This window comes from Chiloscyllium punctatum, chromosome 10 (assembly GCF_047496795.1).
Source record: "Chiloscyllium punctatum isolate Juve2018m chromosome 10, sChiPun1.3, whole genome shotgun sequence".
Lineage (NCBI taxonomy): Eukaryota > Metazoa > Chordata > Chondrichthyes > Orectolobiformes > Hemiscylliidae > Chiloscyllium > Chiloscyllium punctatum.
Genome location: NC_092748.1, coordinates 116,110,599 through 116,132,640, shown reverse-complemented (window position 1 = coordinate 116,132,640; position 22,042 = coordinate 116,110,599). Strand labels below are relative to the sequence as shown.

General features: G+C 43.8%; 1 protein-coding gene across 3 annotated transcripts in view; it reads left to right on the top strand.

Annotated features, from left to right (window-relative positions):
- The window catches only part of znf142 (zinc finger protein 142), a 40,781-nt gene continuing 18,739 nt past the window's right edge, over nucleotides 1–22,042 (top strand). Inside the window, exons 1-5 of one of the 3 annotated variants that reach the window (XM_072580007.1) lie at nucleotides 1–29; nucleotides 943–1,329; nucleotides 12,627–13,343; nucleotides 16,526–16,723; nucleotides 17,586–18,398. In XM_072580007.1, coding sequence (XP_072436108.1) covers nucleotides 981–1,329; nucleotides 12,627–13,343; nucleotides 16,526–16,723; nucleotides 17,586–18,398 — 2,077 coding nt within the window. In that variant the 5' untranslated portion in view covers nucleotides 1–29; nucleotides 943–980. The other 2 variants (XM_072580006.1, XM_072580008.1) reach the window with 2 other exon arrangements.

Sequence of the window (22,042 nt, the reverse complement as noted above, 5' to 3'; positions counted from 1 at the left end):
CGCGGGGGGTGAAGGCGCAAAAACAAAAGGTGAGGCGGGCGGGCGGAAAACAAACCGCGAGTGCGGGGACAGTGAGGGAGGCGGAGGGCGCCGCCAGCTGGGGGCTGACGCTGGGACCTCGGGGAAGGTGGGTAACCGGCCCCGGTCCCGTGTGTGAGGGAGGCCGCAGGAGGAGTCCCGACTGTGAGAGAGAGGCGGGCGGGCCCCGTAGGCAAGGGAGGGCCTAGAGGGACAAGCCACCCCTCCCCAAAACCCACCCCAATCCCCCTCAATCATCTTCCCCCCCCCCTCCGTAAACTGATACAATTAAAATCAACCAACCACTGCCCAAACCTGTCCTCCCTCTCCTCCTCCCCCTCCCAAACCCCTTCCTCCTTTTCCCCACTGTCCTCTTCCCCCTTCCCCCTCTTCCTCCTCTTCCCCTCCCTCCCCTCTTCCCCTCCCTCCCCTCCTCCCCTCTTCCTCCCCTTCTCTCTCCCTCTTCCTCCCCTCTTCCTCCCCTTCCCCTTCCCCCTCTTCCCCTTCCTCCCCTCTTCCTCTTCCTCCCCTTCTCCCTCTTCTTCCCCTTCCCCCTTCCCCCTTCCCCTTCCCCCCTTCCCCCCTTCCCCTTCCCCTTCCTCCCCTTCTCCCTCTTCCTCCTCCCCTCTTCCTCCCCTTCTCCCTCTTCCTCCCCTTCCCCTTCCTCCCCTTCTCCCTCTTCCTCCCCTTCCCCTTCCTCCCCTCTTCCTCCCCTTCTCTCTCTTCCTCCCCTCCCCCCCCCCCTTGCTCCCCTGCCCCTCTCCCCTCCCCTTTCCCCTCACTACCAGAGCAGGTCTTCATACTCCAGCACCCCCATTCCCCACCATCCTCTCCAATCTGATTCCTGATCCTCCACCCCACCACAAGAAGTGGTTTCTCTCCAATTACTCTGACAGGACAGACATGTTTTCCATGTTTTGATAGATCTGTTCTCCAAGGAGGTGCAACGGATCTGTGTCAGGATGGAAGAGCATGGAGGGGGCATAGCGGACAATACTGGAATCTTCACGGAATTTGCCGATGAGCCAGACTACGCACTGCATGGCATTATCGAGCTGAGGGGTGAGCCTCATGGTGTCCATGGCAGTGAGTGCTTTGGGGATGACATGGCTCAACTTGTGGTCGACGCTGCACAGGGTGCCGATCCTCGGATGGAGGTCAGCCATAAGGTCACATGCCAGACCTTGACCTTGGAGGTTACTGTGGCGTCCACCCAGGAACCATCAGAAAATGGCGAACAGCATGGTGGGCAGAACTTCACACAAACTCTCCAACAGGATGAGAAAATGAAGGAAGCTACCAACCCCCCAGGTATGTTAACTTGGTCTGTAGTACAAGAGAGAGACCATCCTGTGTACTGTCAGGATAGAAACCTTGAAAGTAGGATATGGTTAAGCCATTTTGACCCTTTGAACCTGCTTCACCGTTAATTATATCATGGCTAATCATCTATCGCCATCAGTATAGGGAAGGAGGGACCTGGCGAATTGCAATAATTAGGGCTGCGGATAGAGCTTTAAACTAAATAGTGTGGGTGGGGAGGTGTTCACAACATTTATAGCGAAAGTTAAAGGGGAGAAGGACTCAGCAGAGGTTAAAGTTTCTGGAGCAAGTAATAGGCTAGAAAATATGGAAAGGCTTAGAAATCTAACTTCAGGCACAGTAGATGAGGGAACAACAAAAGAAGGGGTGGGCAGTCAACACAGGACTGAGGTTGTTGTACTTAAATGCACACAGTATTTGAAACCAGGTAAATGAGCTTGTAGCACTAATTGAAATTGGCAGGTGTGATGTTGTGGATGTGACAGATATGGTTGTCAGGGGATCAGGGCTGGGAACTAAGTATCCAAGGATACATATCCTATCGAAAAGACAGACCGATGAGCAGAGAGGATGGGGTTGCCTTGTTATTAAGAAATGAAATTAAATCGATAGCATGAACTAAATAGAGTTGGAAGGTGTAAACTTTGTGTGGGTAGAGTTTGGGAGCTGCAGACAAAAAAAGACCCGAATGGGAGTTACGTATTGGATTCTTAGCGGTACTCAGAATGTGGGGAAGAAAATAAATCAGGAGATAGAAAAAGCATTTAAGAAAGGCGCTATTAAAATCACTGGGGATCTTCATTATGCAGGTAGACTGGGAAAGTCAGGTTGGTAACAGCTCTCAAGAAAATGAATTAATGTAATGTCTATGAGGTGCAGCTTGATGCTTTTTGGAGCAGCTTGTGGTAGAGCCCGGTAGGCAAGAGGCACTTCTGGATTTAATGATGTAAAATGAGATAGACTTGGTTAAGGAACTTAAGATAAAGGAACTCCTAGGGGGCAGTGACTATAATGATCAAATTCACCCTGCAGTTTGAGAGGGAGGAACTGGAATCTGATGTAATGGTATTACAATTGAGTAAATGTAACTCCAAGCACACGAGGGAGAAGCTGGCCAGTGTTGATTGGAAGGGAAGACGGTGGAGCAGCAATGGTGGGCATTTCTGGGGTAATTCAGGAGGCACAGCAGAAATCCATCCCAAGCAAGGAGGAACATACTTGGGAGGATGAGGGAACTATGGTTTACAAGGAAGTCAGGGATAGTATAAAAACAAAAAGCAACGCATACAATGTGTTGAAGATTGTTGGGAAGCCTTTTAAAAACCAGTAGACTGTAACTGAAAAAGCAATAACGGGGGAGAAGATGAAATGAGGGTAAGTTAGACAGTAATATTAAAGAAGATTGCAAGAGATATTTTGGATATCTAAAAGGTAAGAGGCAAGAGTAGACATTTGAAAATGAGGCTGGAGAAGTCATAATGGGGAGCAAAGAAATGGCAGACTGAATAGGCACATTGCATCAGTTTTCACAGTGGAAGACATGAGCAGCATACCAGAACTTGAAGAGAGTTAGGGGGCAGAGTTGAATGTAGTGGCTATCACTAAGGAGGAGGTGTTGGAGAAGCTGAAAGGTCTAAAGAGAAAAATCACCCCAGACAAGATGGACAACACCCCAGTGTTCTGCAGGAAATAGCTGAGCAGATTGTAAAGGCATTGGTGGTGATCTTTCTGGAATTGCTAGAGTCAGGGAATGTCCCAGAGGACTGGAAAATGGCAAATGCAGCACAACTGTTTTAGGAATGAAAAAGACTAGATTATTTTCTAAACAGAGTCGTAGAGATGTCCAGCACAGAAACAGACCTTTCAGTCCAAATGATCCATGCTGACCAGATATCCTAAATTAATCTTATCCCATTTGCCAGCACTTGGCCCATTTTCTCTCAAAACCCTTCCTATTCCTATACCCATTCAGTTGCCTTTTAAATGTTGTACCAGCCTCCACCATCACCTCTGGCAGCTCATTCCACATACGCACCACTCTTTGCGTGAAAAAGTTGCCTCTTCAGTACCTTTTATATCTCTTCCCCCCCCCCCCCCCCCCAACCCTTTAGTGCTAGACAGCCCCCATACCACTTAAAAGATCTTGTCTGTTTATCCTATAATTTTATAAACCTCTGTAAAGTCACCCCTCAGCCTCCGATGCTCCAGGGAAAACAGTCCGAGCCTATCCAGCGTCTTGCTATAGCTCAAACCATCCAACCCCGGCAATATCCTTGCAAATCTTTTCTGAGCCCTTTCAAATTTCACAACATCCTTCCTATAGGTGGGAGACCAGAATTACAAACAATATTCCACAGATTAGGAAAGGCTTTAGAAATCTAACGCAGTGATTTTAGGCACCGTATCTAAAGACAGATATGCTGGTATTGGAGAGGGTCCAGAGGAGGTTTACAAGAATGATCCTAGGGATGAGGAACTTGTCATATGAGGAGCGGTTGAGGACTGTGGGTCTGTACTCGATAAAGTTTAGAAGGATGAGGGATATCTGATTGAAACTTGCAGAATACTGAGAGGCCCGGGTAGAGTGGATGTGGAGAAGATGTTTCCACAAGTCGGACTGACTAGGACCCGAGGGCACAGCCTCAGAGTGAAGGGACAACCTTTTAGAACTGAGATAAGGAACAATTTCTTCATTCTGGATTAGTGGTGCTGGAAGAGCACAGCAGTTCAGGCAGCATCCAAGGAGCTTCGAAATCGACGTTTCGAGCAAAAGCCCTTCATCAGGAATATTCAGCCAGAGGTGGTTAATGTGTGGAACTGATTGCTGACAAGGGTTGTGGAGGACAGGTCACTGAATGTATTTAAAACTGAGATAGATTCTCGCTTGGTAGTGGGATCAAGGTATAACTAGGAGAAGGCAGGAGAATGGATTCAGCCGTGATTGGCTTGCAGAGTAGGCTCGATGGTCATAGAGTCACAGAGATGTACAGCATGGAAACAGACCCTTCGGTTCAACCCTTACATGCGGACCATATCCCAACCCAATCTAGTCCCACCTACCAGCACCTGGCCTATATCCCTTCCTATTCATATACCCATCTGAATGCCTCCCCGAAGGCCTAATTCTGCTCCTATATCTTGTGGTCTTGTGGTCTATGCAACTTTCCTGCACACCCCCCGTATGGAGAGTCCTTGTTTTAAGACTCCTTTCTTCAAATTATTTTGTCCTTTCTTTCCTCATTTAAAATGCCATTCTCGATTTTAACTTCTCTTATTTCCTAACTCTTGCATCATTGTGGTGTTATTTTGAGTGAATGGCAGCATCACATCATCAATGAGTTGCCTGGTTGACTTGTCAGAGTTGGTACTGTTATGTCCGTGCCCTCAAGTGTATGTTCATTGCTTTTAAAAGAAATGTTCTCTGCTCTGGTACTGAAGTAATGTATCCCCCACTATCTGAAAGTAGAGCGTTCCACGAAACCTTTCATAAGTTGAAAATGGTGTAAAGCGAAGATGCATGATTTATATGGGGAAAAAGCTTGCTGTTTTTGTAAAAGTAAAAATCCTCTTTGGATTTGTGAAAACAGGTCCAATGTAGGTCTTTTGTAAATGTGAAGTGGCATAAAGTGAATGTTCGAACAGCGGGGGCTACCAGTAATTTTTTGTTTTAATCTTTTTTTTGAAACAAAACCTCTGCTAGTTGTATATGTACTAGTACAGAGGAGCTGTTGGGGGTTTAGTCTTTTACTCTGTATTTTACAAGTTCGGATACTGAACCTGCACAAGCACTAGTAGAAAAGGTAAAGTCACTATAATCCTGCAGGACCATAGGCCTGTTCTCTCATTAGAGCAAAGTGACTAGTACCTGTACTGAAAATTTATTTGAATTTTGCAAACTAGAAACCTGCCACCTTCTCTGGACCTTTCATTGCTTGATTTGCAAGTTAATTCAAATGGGAATACTCACAAATGGCATAGTAATTCAAATGTTACTTTGGCTTTTCCAGGCAAAATTTGTCCTGAGGAACCTAACTCTGGCCTTAATGCTTCATGAAATCAATGCTTCAATTAAGCACTACATTTTAAAGTCATGATTATCTTAAATACAACCCCAAATTTGTAAGGACGTTTCACTGGGGTGGTATGGTGGCTCAGTGGTTAGCACAGCTGCCTCCCCGCACCAGGCACCCAGGTTCGATTCCAGTTTCGGGCGACTGTCCATGTGGAGTTTGCACATTCTCCCCGTGTCTGTGTGGGTTTCCTCCGGATGCTCCGGTTTCCTCTCATAGTCCAGAGGTGTGCAGGTCAGGTGAATTGGCCATGCTAAATTGCCCATAGTGTTAGGTGCATTAGTCAGAGGGAAATGGGTCTGGGTGGGTTACTCTTTGGAGGGTCAGTGTGGACTTGTTGGGCTGAAGAGCCTGTCTTCACACTGTAGGGAATATAATCTAATTGGTGTTCAAAAAATTATCAATTTCTGTATTGAATGTGCTGAGTGGGTAGAATATTAGAAGATTTAGCAGCCTCTAAGTGAAGAACTTTTATCTGCACTTTGGTCTTAAGTGGCCTACCCCTTATTCTGACATTGCGCCCTCTGGTTTGGATTCTCCAGTGAGACATTATGTCCTCTTTTACATCTATGTCAGAGGTAAGACTTTTGCAAACTTCACTGAAATCACCACTTGCTGTCTTAAGCTCAGAACACAGGTCCAGTTTTCCTCCTTCTCTCCTTTAAAAAAAAATCCTGTTTTCTCGGTGTTTACACTGATGAGCCTCTGCTCCCCCCGAGGCCAGTGTGTCCTTCCTTAGTTAAGGAGATCAAAACTGTGCAGATTGGGGTGTCTGGTTGGCATGACGAGTTGGATCAAAGGGTCTGTTTCCATACTGTATCACTGTATGATTCTAACTCTTCTGGATGTTTTCTCACCAAGATCTCTACAATTGTTGTAAGCCCTCTTTACCCCTGTATGTTAGTCCCCTTTCAATAAAGGCCAACGTACTTCTTCTGAATTGCTTGCTGCATCTGCATGCTGGCTTTTAGGGACTTGTTCACAAGGAGACCCAGATCCTTCCCAACTTCTTTCCATTTATGAAAACAAGATAAACAAAACCAGTTGTCTTTAATAATTTAGGTTATAACAAAGTATTTCATGTACTTGACCAAGAATCCTCTTCTGAGGCAATCAATTTTAAAATTACTTGCTTCTACCCAAAAGTATGCTTCAGTCCTCTGGAAGCTTTCTAATTCTCTGATCCAGCTCTGAGGTAAAAATTTAATTTAGCTTCTCTTTAGTCCCTTGCTCTGGTTACTTTTTCAATACTTTCAAACTAATCTATTGTTTGGCTGGTTTCTTTCTCTGCCACAAGAGTTTGAGGACCGTTATAGATTCTTCCACTAGTTTCCAATTGGTTAATCTTCCAACTGCTGTTTCATCACAAAATTCAAATTGAGATTGAACCTCACCTGCATTCCATATGGCAAATGATGAGGTCAGTTTTTCACATTGCTCACACTGTAAGTCTATCTGTCATTTTACTTTGTCGTCTTCAGTGAGCTTAACGCTGCAACTACTGAGCTGAAATGGTTTTGAATCCCTTTTATTTAGTTCAACCAGTTTCAGTCTATCCAGAGGTTTTAGTTTCAGAGACTTGGGTTCAGTTTTGATTCCTAAAATACCAGAAGTGTCAGTTTCCTTACCATATTTTACTGTTTCCGTTTTCCTTTTCTGTTTTCAGTTAGATCAAGTATTGTCTTAAGTTTCTCCACCCACTGTTATCTGTATCTATCTCTTGTATTCTGATATTTTAAATTGTAGTGACCACTGACACTTGGTGGCAGCAGCAGTGTATGCCATCCAAAAGATGCACTGTAGGAATTCACCAAAGATCCTGAGATACAACTTCCAGACTCGTGACCACTTCTATCTGGAAGGACAAGGGCAGCAGCCATATGGCAACACAACCCTCTGCAAGTTCTCCATCAAGTGATTCGTAATCCTGACTTGGAAATATATCACCGTTCCTTTAGTGTCGCTGGGTCAAAATCCTGGAATTTCCTCCCTAATGGCATTGTGGGTCTACCTACAGCACATGGACTGCAGCGGTTCAAGAAGGCAGCTCACCCCCACCTTCTCAAGGGGGCAACTAGGGACAGGCAATTAATACTGGGCTAGCCAGTGATACCTATTGCCCATGAGTGAATTTAATAAAACATATCCTCCCAGCTTGTTTGCTTTGCATTTGCCCTAATTTCTACAGTTTAAACTCTTATTTATAAAGTTTGTGTGTTTTAGAATATGTAGCAAGTTTTGCTGGATTGGGAGACAGTGTAGACCTACAAACAGAATAGTGAGTGGGACATTGGTGAGAGTTAGATGAGAAACAGCATTTTGTATGAGCTGATGCATGCAGAGGAAGATTTGAAGATATGCCAAGAAAGCACTGGCATAGAAAGGTGAGCAGGTAGCAAAAGCACAAGTACAATTAACCTCTACATCACTGGGCTAGGAAAGGGTCATTCCTCTGACCCCTTCTGTAAAATGCTTGTGTGGGTATTACATGGAACAGGTAGATGTGCTCCTTCCCTCTCTCTGGGGAAACTAAATGCAAACACTGTTTTAGTCATGTATAAAGTTACACTGTTCTGTTCTGGCAAGCCAGTTTGTGAAGGGTAGCTTTCGACCTGATCTTTACACAGCCTTACATTTATTTACAACATGCACCTTTGCAAGCGTACACCTCCTAACCTGACCATAGTACAAATTCAGTATATGCTTCTTTTGAACTGTTTGAGCAGACTTAATTAATTGATTAGTTGTACAGGGCCTTGGTGAGACCACGTCTGGAGTATATTGTAAAGGTTTGGTGTGTCATTTGAAAAATTATGCAATTGTTTTAGAAGTACTTTAGACAATGTTCACTTGACTGATTCCTGGAACGGAGGCCTCATGAGAAAAGATTGAACAGACTGAACCTATACCATTGGATTGTAAAATAATGAGAGGAGAACTTATTGAAACACATGTGATCTAGAGAGGGCTTGACAGAGTGGATACTAGGTTGGTTATTTCTCTTGAACTGAAAAGTGTGTTGCTGGAAAAGTGCAGCAGGTCAGGCAGCATCCAAGGGGCAGGAGAATCTCCTGCACCTTGGATGCTGCCTGACCTGCTGAGCTTTTGCAGCAACACATTTTTCAGCTCTGATCTCCAGCATCTGCAGTCCTCACTTTCTCTTGGTTATTCCTCGTAGCAGGGAATCTACGTTTAGGATCAGAGTCTTCCTTTTAAAGACTCAAGTGAGGAAAATTCTTTTCCTCAGGGTGATGTTAGCCTGTAGGATTTGGTTCCCCAGAAAGCAGTGGAAGCTGAAAACAGTGGTCGTTGAATTTCATCATCCTGCCTTCGATAGCGTTTTGATAGGCAAGGAAGCCAGCGGCTATGGGGTGCTAGCAAGAAAGTTCAGTTGAGATGACATCCAGATGAACCATGAATAGTGGAGCAGGCTTGAAGAACCAAATCTCCTACTCCTGTTCAAGATCTCTACTCCTAGAAGGTGCAACCAAAACCCGAGGAGCAGTTTCATAAGGCAGGGAGACAGGGACAACAGCTTCACACCATCTGTTTTTCTGTGGAACACAGACTGCTCAAAGTTGCATAAATGACAGGCACCAAGAAGTGTTTCCTCAAAGATGTTTCCTAATCAACCTGTTTAGAGATATTGTCACATACTTCTGGGGCATGTCAAGCTTGAATCCAGACCTCCTGGTCCAGAGATAAGGACACTACCACTACACGGCAAGACCCTAAATGAAACTTTAATTGCCTGACCAGGAATTGAACTTGGGCCGTGGCAGTGAAACCATCACATCCTAATCACCAGGGAATATAAAACTGTGTGACATTTAAAAACATAGTTAACAGAATTTGAACCTGCACAAGGAGAGTCCTATGGATTTTAAATCCAACACTTTAATGGCTTGGCCTTGATTGCAATACTAGTGTTTCCTCATAATCTTTACGATAAAAAAACTTTAAATTAAAGCAAATTAATAAGTGACAGCCTTTGAAGAGGTACTAACAAAAAGTTTTAAAGGAAGCTTACAAAGTTAAAACATGGGGGAAGACAATACCCTGCAGTATCGATAACACCTCACTGGCCCAGTCTCAAATATGCTGTTGGCCATCACATACTCGCTCTCCAGTGCCATCTGAGGCCTGAAGTAGCCAAAGAAATTATGTCTTTGCATCTGAAAATAACCAGTAAGTACTAAATAAATCATCTTCTGGTACTACAGAGCTTGAGTAGTGCAGTGTTGCTACTATGTAGGAGCAGAGTGAAAGAGCGAGGCTTACCTATTGCTTAAATATCTGACAAGTTGCCCTTCCTTTGAGGTAGACTGGGTATTTTTCAGGACCAAGGGTCCGTTTTTTTTTGTGTGATTACATGATACATAGCTAGGAATGATATGAACAGAGTAGCCATTATTTAACAAGATGGCTTTGGAGCACTATTTCAGTATCAAGTTTACACAGTGAACAAATAGCTCAGGCCCTTTACAATTTTGGAAAAGATTTGTAGTTCAGGTTGTGGATCAGGTTATAAGTTTGCTTGCTGAGTTGGTTAGACAAGACAGATAAATAGCAAGCGGAACAGAACACTAGCGCTTAATCAGAGGCTCACTGATGATGTTACCTGGCATATTGATGAAACATCTGGGAGCAAATTTCTCAGTTCAGGTCCTATTTGTATGGTTTCTGAGGCCAGTTTAATAGCACGTGCATATGTAGGAATCCTGATGTGTATATTGACGAGCGATGGAAGGTTTGTGATGACCTATACAATAGCAGCATGAGTGGTGTTAGCCATGAACCAGATGTTGCTGTTAAGCCAAAATGACACACTTTCTGGTATATGAGAAATGTGAAGGTCTGTACTGGCTTGATGCGAGGTATATCGACGTTATGTCCTTAAGACTGGTGAGCATATCAGAACAGTATTTCCCTTCAGCTGTTTGTAACAAGCAATGTACCCAAACAGTTCACATGTGCAAAGCTTACAAGATGCTATGCGATATTAATTCTGATTCTGCGATTGGACTGCACTCACTGGATAGTCCCAAATCTGTGAAGAATTACACTGACAGCCAATTCAGGATTATTGCCAGTGCTAGCAGTATTGTGCACTCTTCTGGGTACTGGAAGCTGCAAATACTTCACCATCAGAATGAATATGTACATGCTGTGTGCCTGTTTTAGCTCAATAAATAGGCAATAGCTATTCTGTGGTTCATTTCTCAGGGAACGATGTTGACCAAATAGAAATTGAAGCAAACTGTTTAAATATCTGTCAATCAGCATTAATGGGTGCATTCTCCATGGCAAAGTCTCTACCAATCAATCAGCATTCTCCTCTCCTCTCACAAATGTTTTCCCCTTGGGTTGGTATTCTTGTGAACTATCTTGGTTTGTGCAAGATGCAAGTTTTGACAAAATTTATGTTTTTCAGCACTACTCAAAACCAAACTACTCAATCGAACTAAATTAAACAAATGAATAGTTTATAGCTCTTTATGGGAGCATTGTTTGTTCTTTAAGGACAAGTTCAAAGCAAGTTTAAAATTATTAGGATTTGTTTTGGGTGGAGACAGATGTGTGCCAGTCCCTGCAGTATCCATCGATTGCAAGCAACCTCAGGTGAGCAAGTGAACACCACGTCCTCTTGGGCCACTGGGTGCAGACATAACTAAAAGAAGTGTTCCTTTAAAAGTATTTAAATTGAAACCCCAATTGATGCCCTCCACATGCTTAAAATTAAACAGCATTGGGGCACAATTCAAAGTCACTTGTATGAGGGATTGAGTGAAGCTCAAATCTTAGTGAAATCTGTAATGCAGCCAGTCATCTGACATTGATAGGAACATGAGCCAATCCTTTAGCTCCCTCAGTGCTCTTAAAGAAAGGTGGACATTGCAGGTGGTCGAGTGCCTTATCTCTACTTTCAACTCCATTTTGGTTTCGCTGTCTATCTCCCCTTAAGGGGCTTTGTACGCAGACTAATTGATTGGAAACATGACGATTTTGTGGTGGTGGTTAATAGATGAAAAATATCACATTTTGTTTGGTGGTGGGAATAGCCTTTCGGTTGTGAGCAACCAAAAACAACTGACTCTTCAGTCAGGATTCATAGCCTATCCTGACTATTCATATAGAACATGGCAGAACTGTAAGTGAACTCTGTTCACCTTCCGTCAATGTTAATCTCCTTTCGAAGCAAAAATTGGCTATGTCTGAATTTCCCCTCCCAGCCATTCCTGAAGGAAATAGGTTCCCTCTGTTGACCCTGTTGAATCATTTTCGTAAACATCTGAAAAGCTGTTGTTGCAGACAGGATTCTGGGTTGTATGAATTAATGCGTAGATCACAAGAGCAAGGAAGTTATTATGACCTTTAGTCATGATAGTCATTAGACCTCCATTGGAATACCTCCATCCAGAATAGCCAATTCAGGACGTGACTTTAATAAGATAGTAAAGGCGCTGCAGAAAAGACTTAGCAGGTGGATTTCAGAGGTGAGGGACTTGGACATGTGGATCAATTTGGATAAGTTAATCTCGTTCTTCCCAAAAGAGAACGTTGAGTCTGCTTCAAAATCATGATGGTCTGAACAAAGTAGATAAAACTATTTCCATTGACGGAAGAGTTGAAAGTTGGAGAATACCTGTTTCAAGAGGCAGTTGCCAAAAGAACTAAAGTTGACATATGGAAACATTTTTTTTTCCCAGTGAGCAGTTAGTATCTGGAATGCTTCACCTGAGGGTGTGATGGAAGCAGATTCAGTCATGGTGTTTGTAAAAGAGCTCTATAAACACTTGAAAAGGGGAGAAAATAGCAGGATGTGAGGGAGTGGGTCTAGTAGAATTGCTTTTGTAGAGAGATATTATGGAATAATTGGGCTGAATATCCTCCTGTGCTGTATTATTCAATGAATTAGATCATCCACTGCTCATCTCTACTAAAGGGAGTACAAGCTGACAAATTACAACAAAATTTCTCTTGTATTCCAACCCGTTAGAAGTAAAAGTGGATGCTTAGTTTACCTTCCTTATCACTTGCTGCACCCACATATTAACATTTTGTTTTTTTTTTGAGCAAAGACGCACAAGTTCCTTTCAGTTCCAGACCGAGTCTAGCACCTTACACTACAGGTGCTCAATTAAGACATTGACATGTAGTCTGGCCCTTGGATAAATGATGACACTGACTGACAGAGTTTTATGTTCTCACTAGATGATTTGATCGAAATGGAAGAACTTCACTGCTGTCAACAATGCAACAAGAGCTTTGAGAACCAGAACCTTTTGACTGATCACCAGCAGCATCATGAACTGGACACTAAATGTACTCTGTCTGTCAAGCACAACAGTGAAGGCAGATCACAGGCAAAGCGCCTCAGGATCTCTTGCAAGAAGCAGGTCACCAGCAGCGAGGAAAACGGGCTTTCCCTGGCTATTGCAGACATCGGTGCTTGGGAGAAGTATCTTTGTCCGGTTTGTGGTGAAGAGTTTGCCCAGTTGCAGGCCCTGCAGGAGCACATAGTCACGCACAACAGTGACCAGGTGGAGGTTTGCAATGGTGAGCAGCCTGACCATGCGGGAACCAGTTGTAATGTCAAGGCTGTTCCATGCCCTTACCGGACCTGTGGACTGACATTCCAGAGCTCAGCAGATATGGAGGAGCACCGACGTAGGCACTACCCATTCCGTTGTGACCAGTGCGATTTTGCCTGCTCCAGTGCTAAGCTCCTCACCCAGCACAAGAAACGGGGGAGACTGAAAGGAAAAAAATTCCCGTGTAAACTCTGTCCTTTCAAGAGTTGTGTGGCACATGACCTGAACAAACACTACAGTGGGACACATCGAGATAAAGCAGGTTATGGCTGTAACATGTGTGAGTTCACTAGCCGCTACCACAAAGCCTTGAAGAAACATCTTACCGTACACTCTGGTAGGTAGTTCTATTTTTCTTACCATTGCACTAACAGTCCTGCAATAGCAATCTGGATTTTGAGAACTCATCTTCTCGTGAGACCAAAAGGCCCCTTGAGCCTGCTCACTGTTTAATCGTATCGTGGCTGACCCAGCATTACTCACGTACACCTTCCTGCCTTTTTCCCTGTAATCCATGAATCACTACTATGAAGGATCCATCTCCGTCATCAATATACTCAAGAACTCTGCCCCCATAGCTTGCTCCATGGCAAGGAGTTCTAAAGACTCAACTCTTAGAGAAGAAATATTTCCTCATCTCAGTCTTAAATTAGCTCCCCTTTTATTCTGAGACTATGCCCTCTGGCTCTAGACTCTCCCATGAGGGCAAACATCCTCTCAGCATTTGCCCTGTCGAGCCCCTCAAAAATCCCAAATGTTTCAATAAGATCACCTCTCTTGCTTCTAAATTTCACTGAATAGAGTTCCAATCTGTTTAGCCTTTGCTTGTAAGACAAAAAAAATCTCTTTGTACCAGGATTCATCCTAGCACAATTATATAACAAATTATAAGTTGTTCAACTCCAGAACTGGTTTTGTTTTTACAGGAACCTGCATCCACGATTGACAGTAAGCAATACCTCTGGCATCTTTTCTAATCCTGAATATTAAATGCTGTGGGATGTGTGGTAACTAATTCTTAGATAATTTCACACAGAGGAAGAATGCAACAAAATATCGCCAGGTGTTACTAAACTTGCAAAATTGGTGCTCCGATGAGTAATTAATTTGAATATGGGGAAATATGAGGCGCTATCCTTTGGTAGAAAAGACAAGAAGGCCATATCCTACTTGGATAATGGGGCAAAGGAGCAGGAAGCTCTAAGATCAAAAATACGTCGATCACTTAAAGCAGGGCCACCGATTAATAAAACAAAACAAACATTCATGTTAATTCCTAGAGACATAGAGTTGAGAAACAGAGAAATGATGTCACACTTATTAGTACAATCTATCAAATATTATAGAAAGGATATAGAGGCACATGAGAAGATGTAAAAAGATTATCCAGGATGATGCCAGAACCGAGAACTAATACTTGCCAAGAAAGATTGAAAATGTTTCCAGGAAAGGAAAGACCACGGGATGCAGTGATTGAGGTCATTAAAATTGTCAAACTGTTTGTTTGAGGATAGTTATGCAGAGGCTGTTTCCACTTGTTGGAAAGACTGACATGAGACAATAGTCACTAGGCGCAGGAGTAGGCCATTCTGCCCTTCGATCCTGCACCGCCATTCAATATGATCATGGCTGATCATTCCTAATCAGTATCCTCTTCCTACCTTATCTCCATAACCCTTGATTCCACTATCTTTGAGAGCTCTATCCAACTCTTTCTTGAATGAATCTAGAGACTGGGCCTCCACTGCCCTTTGGGGCAGAGATTTCCACACAGCCACCACTCTCTGGGTGAAGAAGTTTCTCCTCATCTCTGTCCTAAATGGTCTACCCCGTATTTTTAAGCTGTGTCCTCTGGTTCGGCACTCACCCATCAGCGGAAACATGTTTCCTGCCTCCAGAGTATCCAATCCTTTAATAATCTTATATGTCTCAATCAGATCCCCTCTCAGTCTTCTAAACTCAAGGGTATACAAGCCCAGTCGGACAAGTCTTTCAGCGTAAGGTAGTCCCGCCATTCCAGGAATTGACCTCATGAATTCCTGCACTCCCTCAATAGCCAGAATGTCTTTCCTCAAGTTTGGAGACCAGAACTGCACACAATACTCCAGGTGTGGTCTCTCCAGGGCCCTCTACAGCTGCAGAAGCACCTCTTTGCTTCTATACTCAATCCCTCTTGTTATGAAGGCCAGCATGCTATTAGTCTTCTTCAGTACCTGCATGCTTACCTTCATTGACTGGTGTACAAGAACACCCAGATCTCTTTGTGCTGCCCCTTTACCTAAATTGATTCCATTTCGGTAGTAATCTGCCTTCCTGTTCTTGCCACCAAAGTGGATAACCATACATTTATCCACATTAAACTGCGTCTGCCATGCATCTGCCCACTCACCTAACTTGTCCAGGTCACCCTGTAATCTCCTAACATCCTCCTCACATTTCACCCTGCCACCCAGCTTAGTATTATTAGCAAATTTGCTAATTTTATTACTAATATCATCCTTTATATCACTAATATATATTGTAAAAAGCTGCGGTCCCAGCACTGATCCCTGCGATACCCCACTGGTCACTGCCTGCCATTCCGAAATGGAGCCGTTTATCACTACTCTAACCAGTTAATATTCTTTACCCAAAATGTTCCAAAGACAGTCATTGAAATGATCAATACAGGGAAATTTCAGGGGATACTAAATAGACAGGAGGGAGACAGGAATAGAAGGTTATGATAAAGTAGAATGTGAGGAAGGTGACACAGAGCATAAACTCTGGCTTGGCTCACTTGGGCTGAATGGCTGCTTTTATGCCATTGACATGATGTGACACCAGTTGCTAACATAGAATGTGGAAGAAGAGTAGGCTAAGTGGTCTCTCTAGCCTGTGTTACTATTTAATAATATTATAGCTGACCTGCTTCCCCCACATTCCTGCTACCCTTGCTAATCTTTCATCCTTTTCTTTAGCAAGCATCAATCCACCTCTGTCTAAAACTATTTTCTAATCAGCCTTTTCAGAAATGTCATTACACATACCCGGAACAGGTGGGCCTTGAACCCAGCCTTAAACTGCTCAAGGATGAGAGTTTTGAAGACTCAGTGACCTTCAGTGAGGAAAAAAAGTTATTTTTGTCTCTGTCTTGAGTGGGCAACCCCTTTTGTTTTTAAACCCTAGTGACCCCCCAGTTCTAGATTCTGTCAGAAGAGGAAACATTCTTTCCCCCTCCTACCCTGTCAAGACGACTCTGGGACTTGTATGTTCAAGCAAGTCAACTCTTATCCTTTTAAACTCCAGCGGATACAAGCCAAGCCTGTCAAATCTTTACCTCAAGTAGACCTTTCACGTCTACTAGAAAATGGTGGGTCAACAGAAAAGGATTCTTAAATGCACAATTCCAACTATAAGGGTCAGTTTGCATCTGAACTAGTTCGCCAACTTTCCATTCTATATAGAATGTTCATCTAAGATGCTCACCACTTTGTAGAGAGTCCTGCAGTGTGACGCAGATTGTTTGTTTGCTTGTAGATAAGAGTACAGGTGCTACTAAAGGGAATGAGGAACAGGAGGGAAGGAGACAGGCAGCAAATCAAGGTAACAGCACAACACAAAGAGTGTCCAGAAAGCGGAAACGGTCCAGGTGTGAAGAAGAGCTGTTCCTGGAAACTGGCTCAGAGAGAGATACTAACAGAGAAGCTAAATCCTTCAGACAGAGACATTTCAAAGGTGAATTAATAACCGATTGCAGTTATATCTTGTATAATCTCTTTGGTCACAGGGTATCGCAAAGCATTTTACAACTAGTCAGGTAATTTCAACTGTAGACATTGCTGTAGAAAAGTTGAGAGTGTGGGGCTGGAAAAGCACAGCAGGTCAGGCAGCATCCGAAGAGTAGGCGAATCGATGTTTCGGTGGTAAGACCTTCATCACGGCTGATTCTCCTGCTCCTCGGATGCTGCCTGACCTGTTGTACTTTTCCAGCACCACACTCTTTACTCTGATCTCCAGCATCTGCAGTCCTCACTTTCTCCAATTGCTGTAGAAAACTCGAGAATCAATTTGCGTACGACTAAAATTCAACAAATGGCAGTGAGGTAGATGACCAGATAATTTGTTTTAGTGACATTGGTTGAGAAAGAAGTGTCAGCCATGGGAAGCCAGGGAGTGGGTGGTGCATCGTGAGAGTTCTATTTGATTTGATTGATGATTGTCACGTGTACCGAGATACAGTAAAAAGTACTGTTTTGCATGCTATCCAGACAAGTCATTCCTTACATAAGTATATCAGGGTAATAGAGCAGAATGCAGAATATAGTGTTAAAGCTACAGAGAAGGTGCAGAGAAAGATCAATTTTAATATAAGAGAGGTCCATTCATAAGGCTGATAAAGTGGGGAAGATGCTGTTCTTGAATCTGTTGGTACACATTTTCAAACTTGTGTCTTCTGCCTGATGGAAGCGAGTATAACTAGTTGGGAGAGGTTTTTGATTATGTTGGCTGCTTTATAGTTTGTATGTGTGTGCATTTAGCTTTACAACATTTCTTTGATGTTTTTATTTTGTTTCTTGTTTTTGATTGCCTGTGCCAGTTGATGTTCAGGAAGGAATGGAACACCTGTATAAGACTCACATCTGTCCTGAATGCAAGCGCTGCTTTAAAAAGCGAACACATCTTGTGGAGCACCTTCACCTGCATTTCCCGGACCCCAGTCTCCAATGCCCTCACTGCCAAAAGTTCTTCACCAGCAAGGGCAAGCTAAAGGTACACCTGATGCGAGAACTCGGTGAGAAGACCCATCACTGCCCACTTTGTGACTACAGCGCGGTGGAGAAGAACTCCCTGAACCGACACATGGCCAGCATGCACGAGAACACCACCAACTTCTACTCTGATGTGTACTCGTGCCCGGCTTGCGAGGAGAAATTCACTGTCAGCAATTCGCTGAAGGAGCACATGAAGACACACAAGGAGGAGCGACGGCCGCTGGACTGCTTCGAGGGGGGCTGCACTTACACTGCGGAAGAGCGCAAGGACTTTGTCCGCCATCTCAAGGAGGTGCACGGTGCCAGGGCGATAGAGTGCCGCTACCGCACATGTGGCTCTCTGTTTGGCACCGAGGCAGGGATGGAAGCACACCGCAGGACTCACTATGCCTTCCACTGTGACCAGTGTGACTTTGTCTGCTCCAACAAGCATGTCTTCCGGCGGCACAAGCGGAGAGGTCACCCAGGCAGCGAAGAACTGGCCTGCAGCTTCTGTCCGTTCAAAACTTTCAACCCTGTGGAGTACAATGACCATGTTGGCAAGATGCATGCCAATGAGAAGATCCACAAATGCAGTGAATGTGACTTTGCCACAGCACACAAGCGAGTCCTCAACCGGCACATCCTCCTGCACACAGGTTAGTGCTGGTAATCGGAACACACAGGGGAATGCACAAAGAGACCTCTCACAGATTAGAGAAATATCACGGTCATTCAGTGCAACATCTTGGGGAATTTCACTCTGTATCTGACCTTCTGCTGTCTCTATCCTGGGTGTGTTTGATGTGGACAGTGTAGAGGGAGCTTTACTTTCTGCTTGAGTAAAAGGAGCTTTAGGACATACTTTACCCTGTCTAATTACCTGTCCTGAGAATGTTTGACACTGTAGTTTAGTTGAGAAGATTAAGCTTTGTTAAAGTGGATTAATTATTTTTTATTTGTTCATAGGATGTGGGCACTAGTGGTTAGATCAGTATTTATTGGTCCTCACCAGAGTCGGCCACCATTTTGTGTGTTTGGAATCGTAAAGTTTGGCGCTGGAAAAGCACAGCCGGTCAGGCAGACTTCTGAGGAGTAGGAGATTTGACATTTTGGGCATATTCCTCATGAAGGGCTTATGCCTGAAATGTCACGCTCCTGCTCCTCGGATGCTGCCTGACCTGCTCTGCTTTTCAAGCACCACACTTCTCAACTCTGAATCTCCAGCATCTGCAGTCCTCACTTTTTTTTTTCCCCTGTGTGTTTGGAGTCACAAGTAGGTCAGACCAGGTAAAAATGGTAGCTTTCCTTCTCTAAAGGATGTTAGTGGATTGGATGGGTTTCACGACAATTGACAGCAGTTATGTGGTCAATACCAGAGCAGCTATTTATTCCAGAATTTTATTGAATTTAGATTTCTACATGTTACGTGGCGGGATTTGAACCATGTGCTTGGAATTCTTGCAATATAAACTTAGATTCTTTTAGCAGAGCGTTGAAGGCTGAGGCATAAATAGGGTGGATAGTCATAGTCCTTTTCCCAGAGTGGGACCGCCAAATATTCAGGGGCACAGGTTTGGGGTGAGAGAGTCAGCACAGACATGGTGGGCCGAAGGGCTGATTCCTCTGCTGTGGTGTTCAGTTTTGTTAGCCTGGACTGTGGATGAGTAGTCCAGTGACATTACCGCCATGCTACTACTTCCCCACAGGGAAATCTTAAAGGGGGAGAGAAACTGAGAGGCCGAGAGCTATTTGGAGTTTAGAGCGAGAGCAGCTGAAGGCATGGCTGCCAGTGGTGGAGTGATTAAAATCATGGGGGTCCCAGAGTCTAACAGAAATGGAAGGGGTGAGGGGGGGTGTGGTGCGAGGTAAATCCATGATCAAAAAGGTGAACATTTTAAAATCGAGGTGTTACTGTAGCAGTAAGCAGTGCAGATTAGTGGGCAAACTGATGCTCAGCTGTTCCTTGGTGTGAGTTAGAATCTGAGCTGTGAAGTTTTGGATTGGATTGGTTGTTAGCTCATGTGGAGGATTGGAGGACAGCCAATCATTGTTATCACAGCGAGCAATAAGGACATGTACTGTGAGCGCAGCTCCTGTTGGAAGTAGTTGGTCAATTAAAGTCACTGAGCTTATTTACCCTGTATAGTATGGGTAAGTATTTTGGTCTGTAGGTGACCCTAGTAGTTTCAAAAAAACTTTGCATGTTATGATGATCAGCATATTGTTGGATCCCTCAGGCTTTCTCTTCCTGTCACTTATCCTCTATCTTCGACGTAATCTTTGCCTTAAGCTGTTGGAGTGCTGCTGCCTTGAATTGTGACCCTGGGACTTATGCATGTCTGGGTGGGATGCTGTTTGGAAGGTCGGTTTGGAATAGATGGACTGAATGGCCTGCGTCCACACTCTGGGAATTATATGATTCTGTAAATGCATGGCAAGGTAAATTGCCAATATTGAGTTTTATTCCTTGAGTAACAAAGAACTAGTTAGTTGCAAATAAACCTTCCTTAACCAAAGATTTAATGCCTCTTAGCAAAAGTTATAAACTGTTCAAGTATATATTACTGCCGTTCTTGGGAAAATAACTGATATAGACATAACCTCCAAGTCTGGGAAATATTACAAAAAAAAATCTTTGTAGAGTGGGACATGGGACTGGGATATCATAGCAATTACAGAATTGTGGCTCAGGGATGAGCAGGACTGGCAGCTTAATGTGCCAGGATACAAATGCTACAGGAAGGATAGAAAGGGAGGTAAGAGAGGAGGGGGAGTTGTGTTTTTGATGAGGGATAGCATTACAGCTGTGCTAAGGGAGGATATTCCCAGAAATGCATCCAGGGAAGTTATTTGGGTGGATCTGAGAAATAAGAAAGGGATGAGAGGGAAATTGAGAAACAAACTTGTAAGGAGATCTCAGTTATCTGTAAGAATAATAGGGTGGTTATGGTAGGGGATTTTAACTTTCCAAACCTCGACTGGGACTGCCCTAGTGTTAAAGGTTTAGATGGAGAGGAATTTCTTAAGTGCGTACAAGACAATTTTCTCATTCAGTATGTGGATGTACCTACTAGAGAAGGTGCAAAACTTGACCTATTCTTGGGAAATAAGGCGAGGCAGGTGACTGAGGTGGCAGTGGGGGAGCACTTTGGGGCCAGCAACCATAATTTGTTTTAAAACAGTGAGGGAAAAGGATAGAGCAGATCTAAAAGTTGAACTTCTAAATTGAAGAAAGGACAATTTTGACGGTATTAGGCAAGAACTTTCAAAAGGGACGGTTGGAAAATGGGAAGCCTTCAGAACTGAGATAACAAGAATCCAGAGAAAGTATATTCCTGTTCGGGTGAAAAGAAAGGCTGGTAGGTATAGGGAATGCTGGATGACTCAAGAAATTGAGGGTTTTGTTAAGAAAAAGAAGGAAGCATATGTCGGGTATAGACAGGATAGATCGAGAGAATCCTTAGAGTGTAAAGGAAGTAGGAATATACTTCAGAGGAAAATCAGGAGGGCAAAAAGGGAACATGAGATAGCCTTGGCAAATAGAATTAAGGAGGATCCAAAGGGTTTTTACAAATATATTAAGGACAAAAGGGTAACTAGGGAGAGAATACGGCCCCTCAAAGATCAGCAAGACGACATTTGTGTGGAGCCGCAGAAAATGGGGGAAGATACTCAATGAATATTTTGCATCAGTATTTACTGTGGAAAAGGATATGGAAGATATAGACTGTAGGGAAATAGATGGTGACATCTTGTAAAATGTCCAGATTACAGAGGAGGAAGTGCTGGATGTCTTGAAATGGTTAAAGGTGGATAAATCCCCAGGACCTGATCAGGTGTACCCTAGAACTCTGTGGGAAGCTAGAGAAGTGATTGCTGGGCCTCTTGCTGAGATATTTGTATCATCGATAGTCACAGGTGAGGTGCCGGAAGACTGGAGGTTGGCAAACGTGGTGCCACTGTTTAAGAAGGGCAGTAAAGACAAACATAGAACATAGAAAAATACAGCGCAGTACAGGCTCTTTGGCCCTCGATGTTGCGCCGATCCAAGCCCACCTAACCTACATTAACCCACTATCCTCCGTATGTCTATCCAATGCCCGTTTAAATGTCCATAAAGAGGGAGAGTCCACCACTGCTACTGGCAGGGCATTCCATGAACTCACAGCTCGCTGAGTAAAGAATCTACCCCTAACATCTGTCCTATACCTACCACCCCTTAATTTAAAGCTATGCCCCCTCGTAATAGCTGACTCCATACGTGGAAAAAGGTTCTCATGGTCAACCCTATCTAAACCCC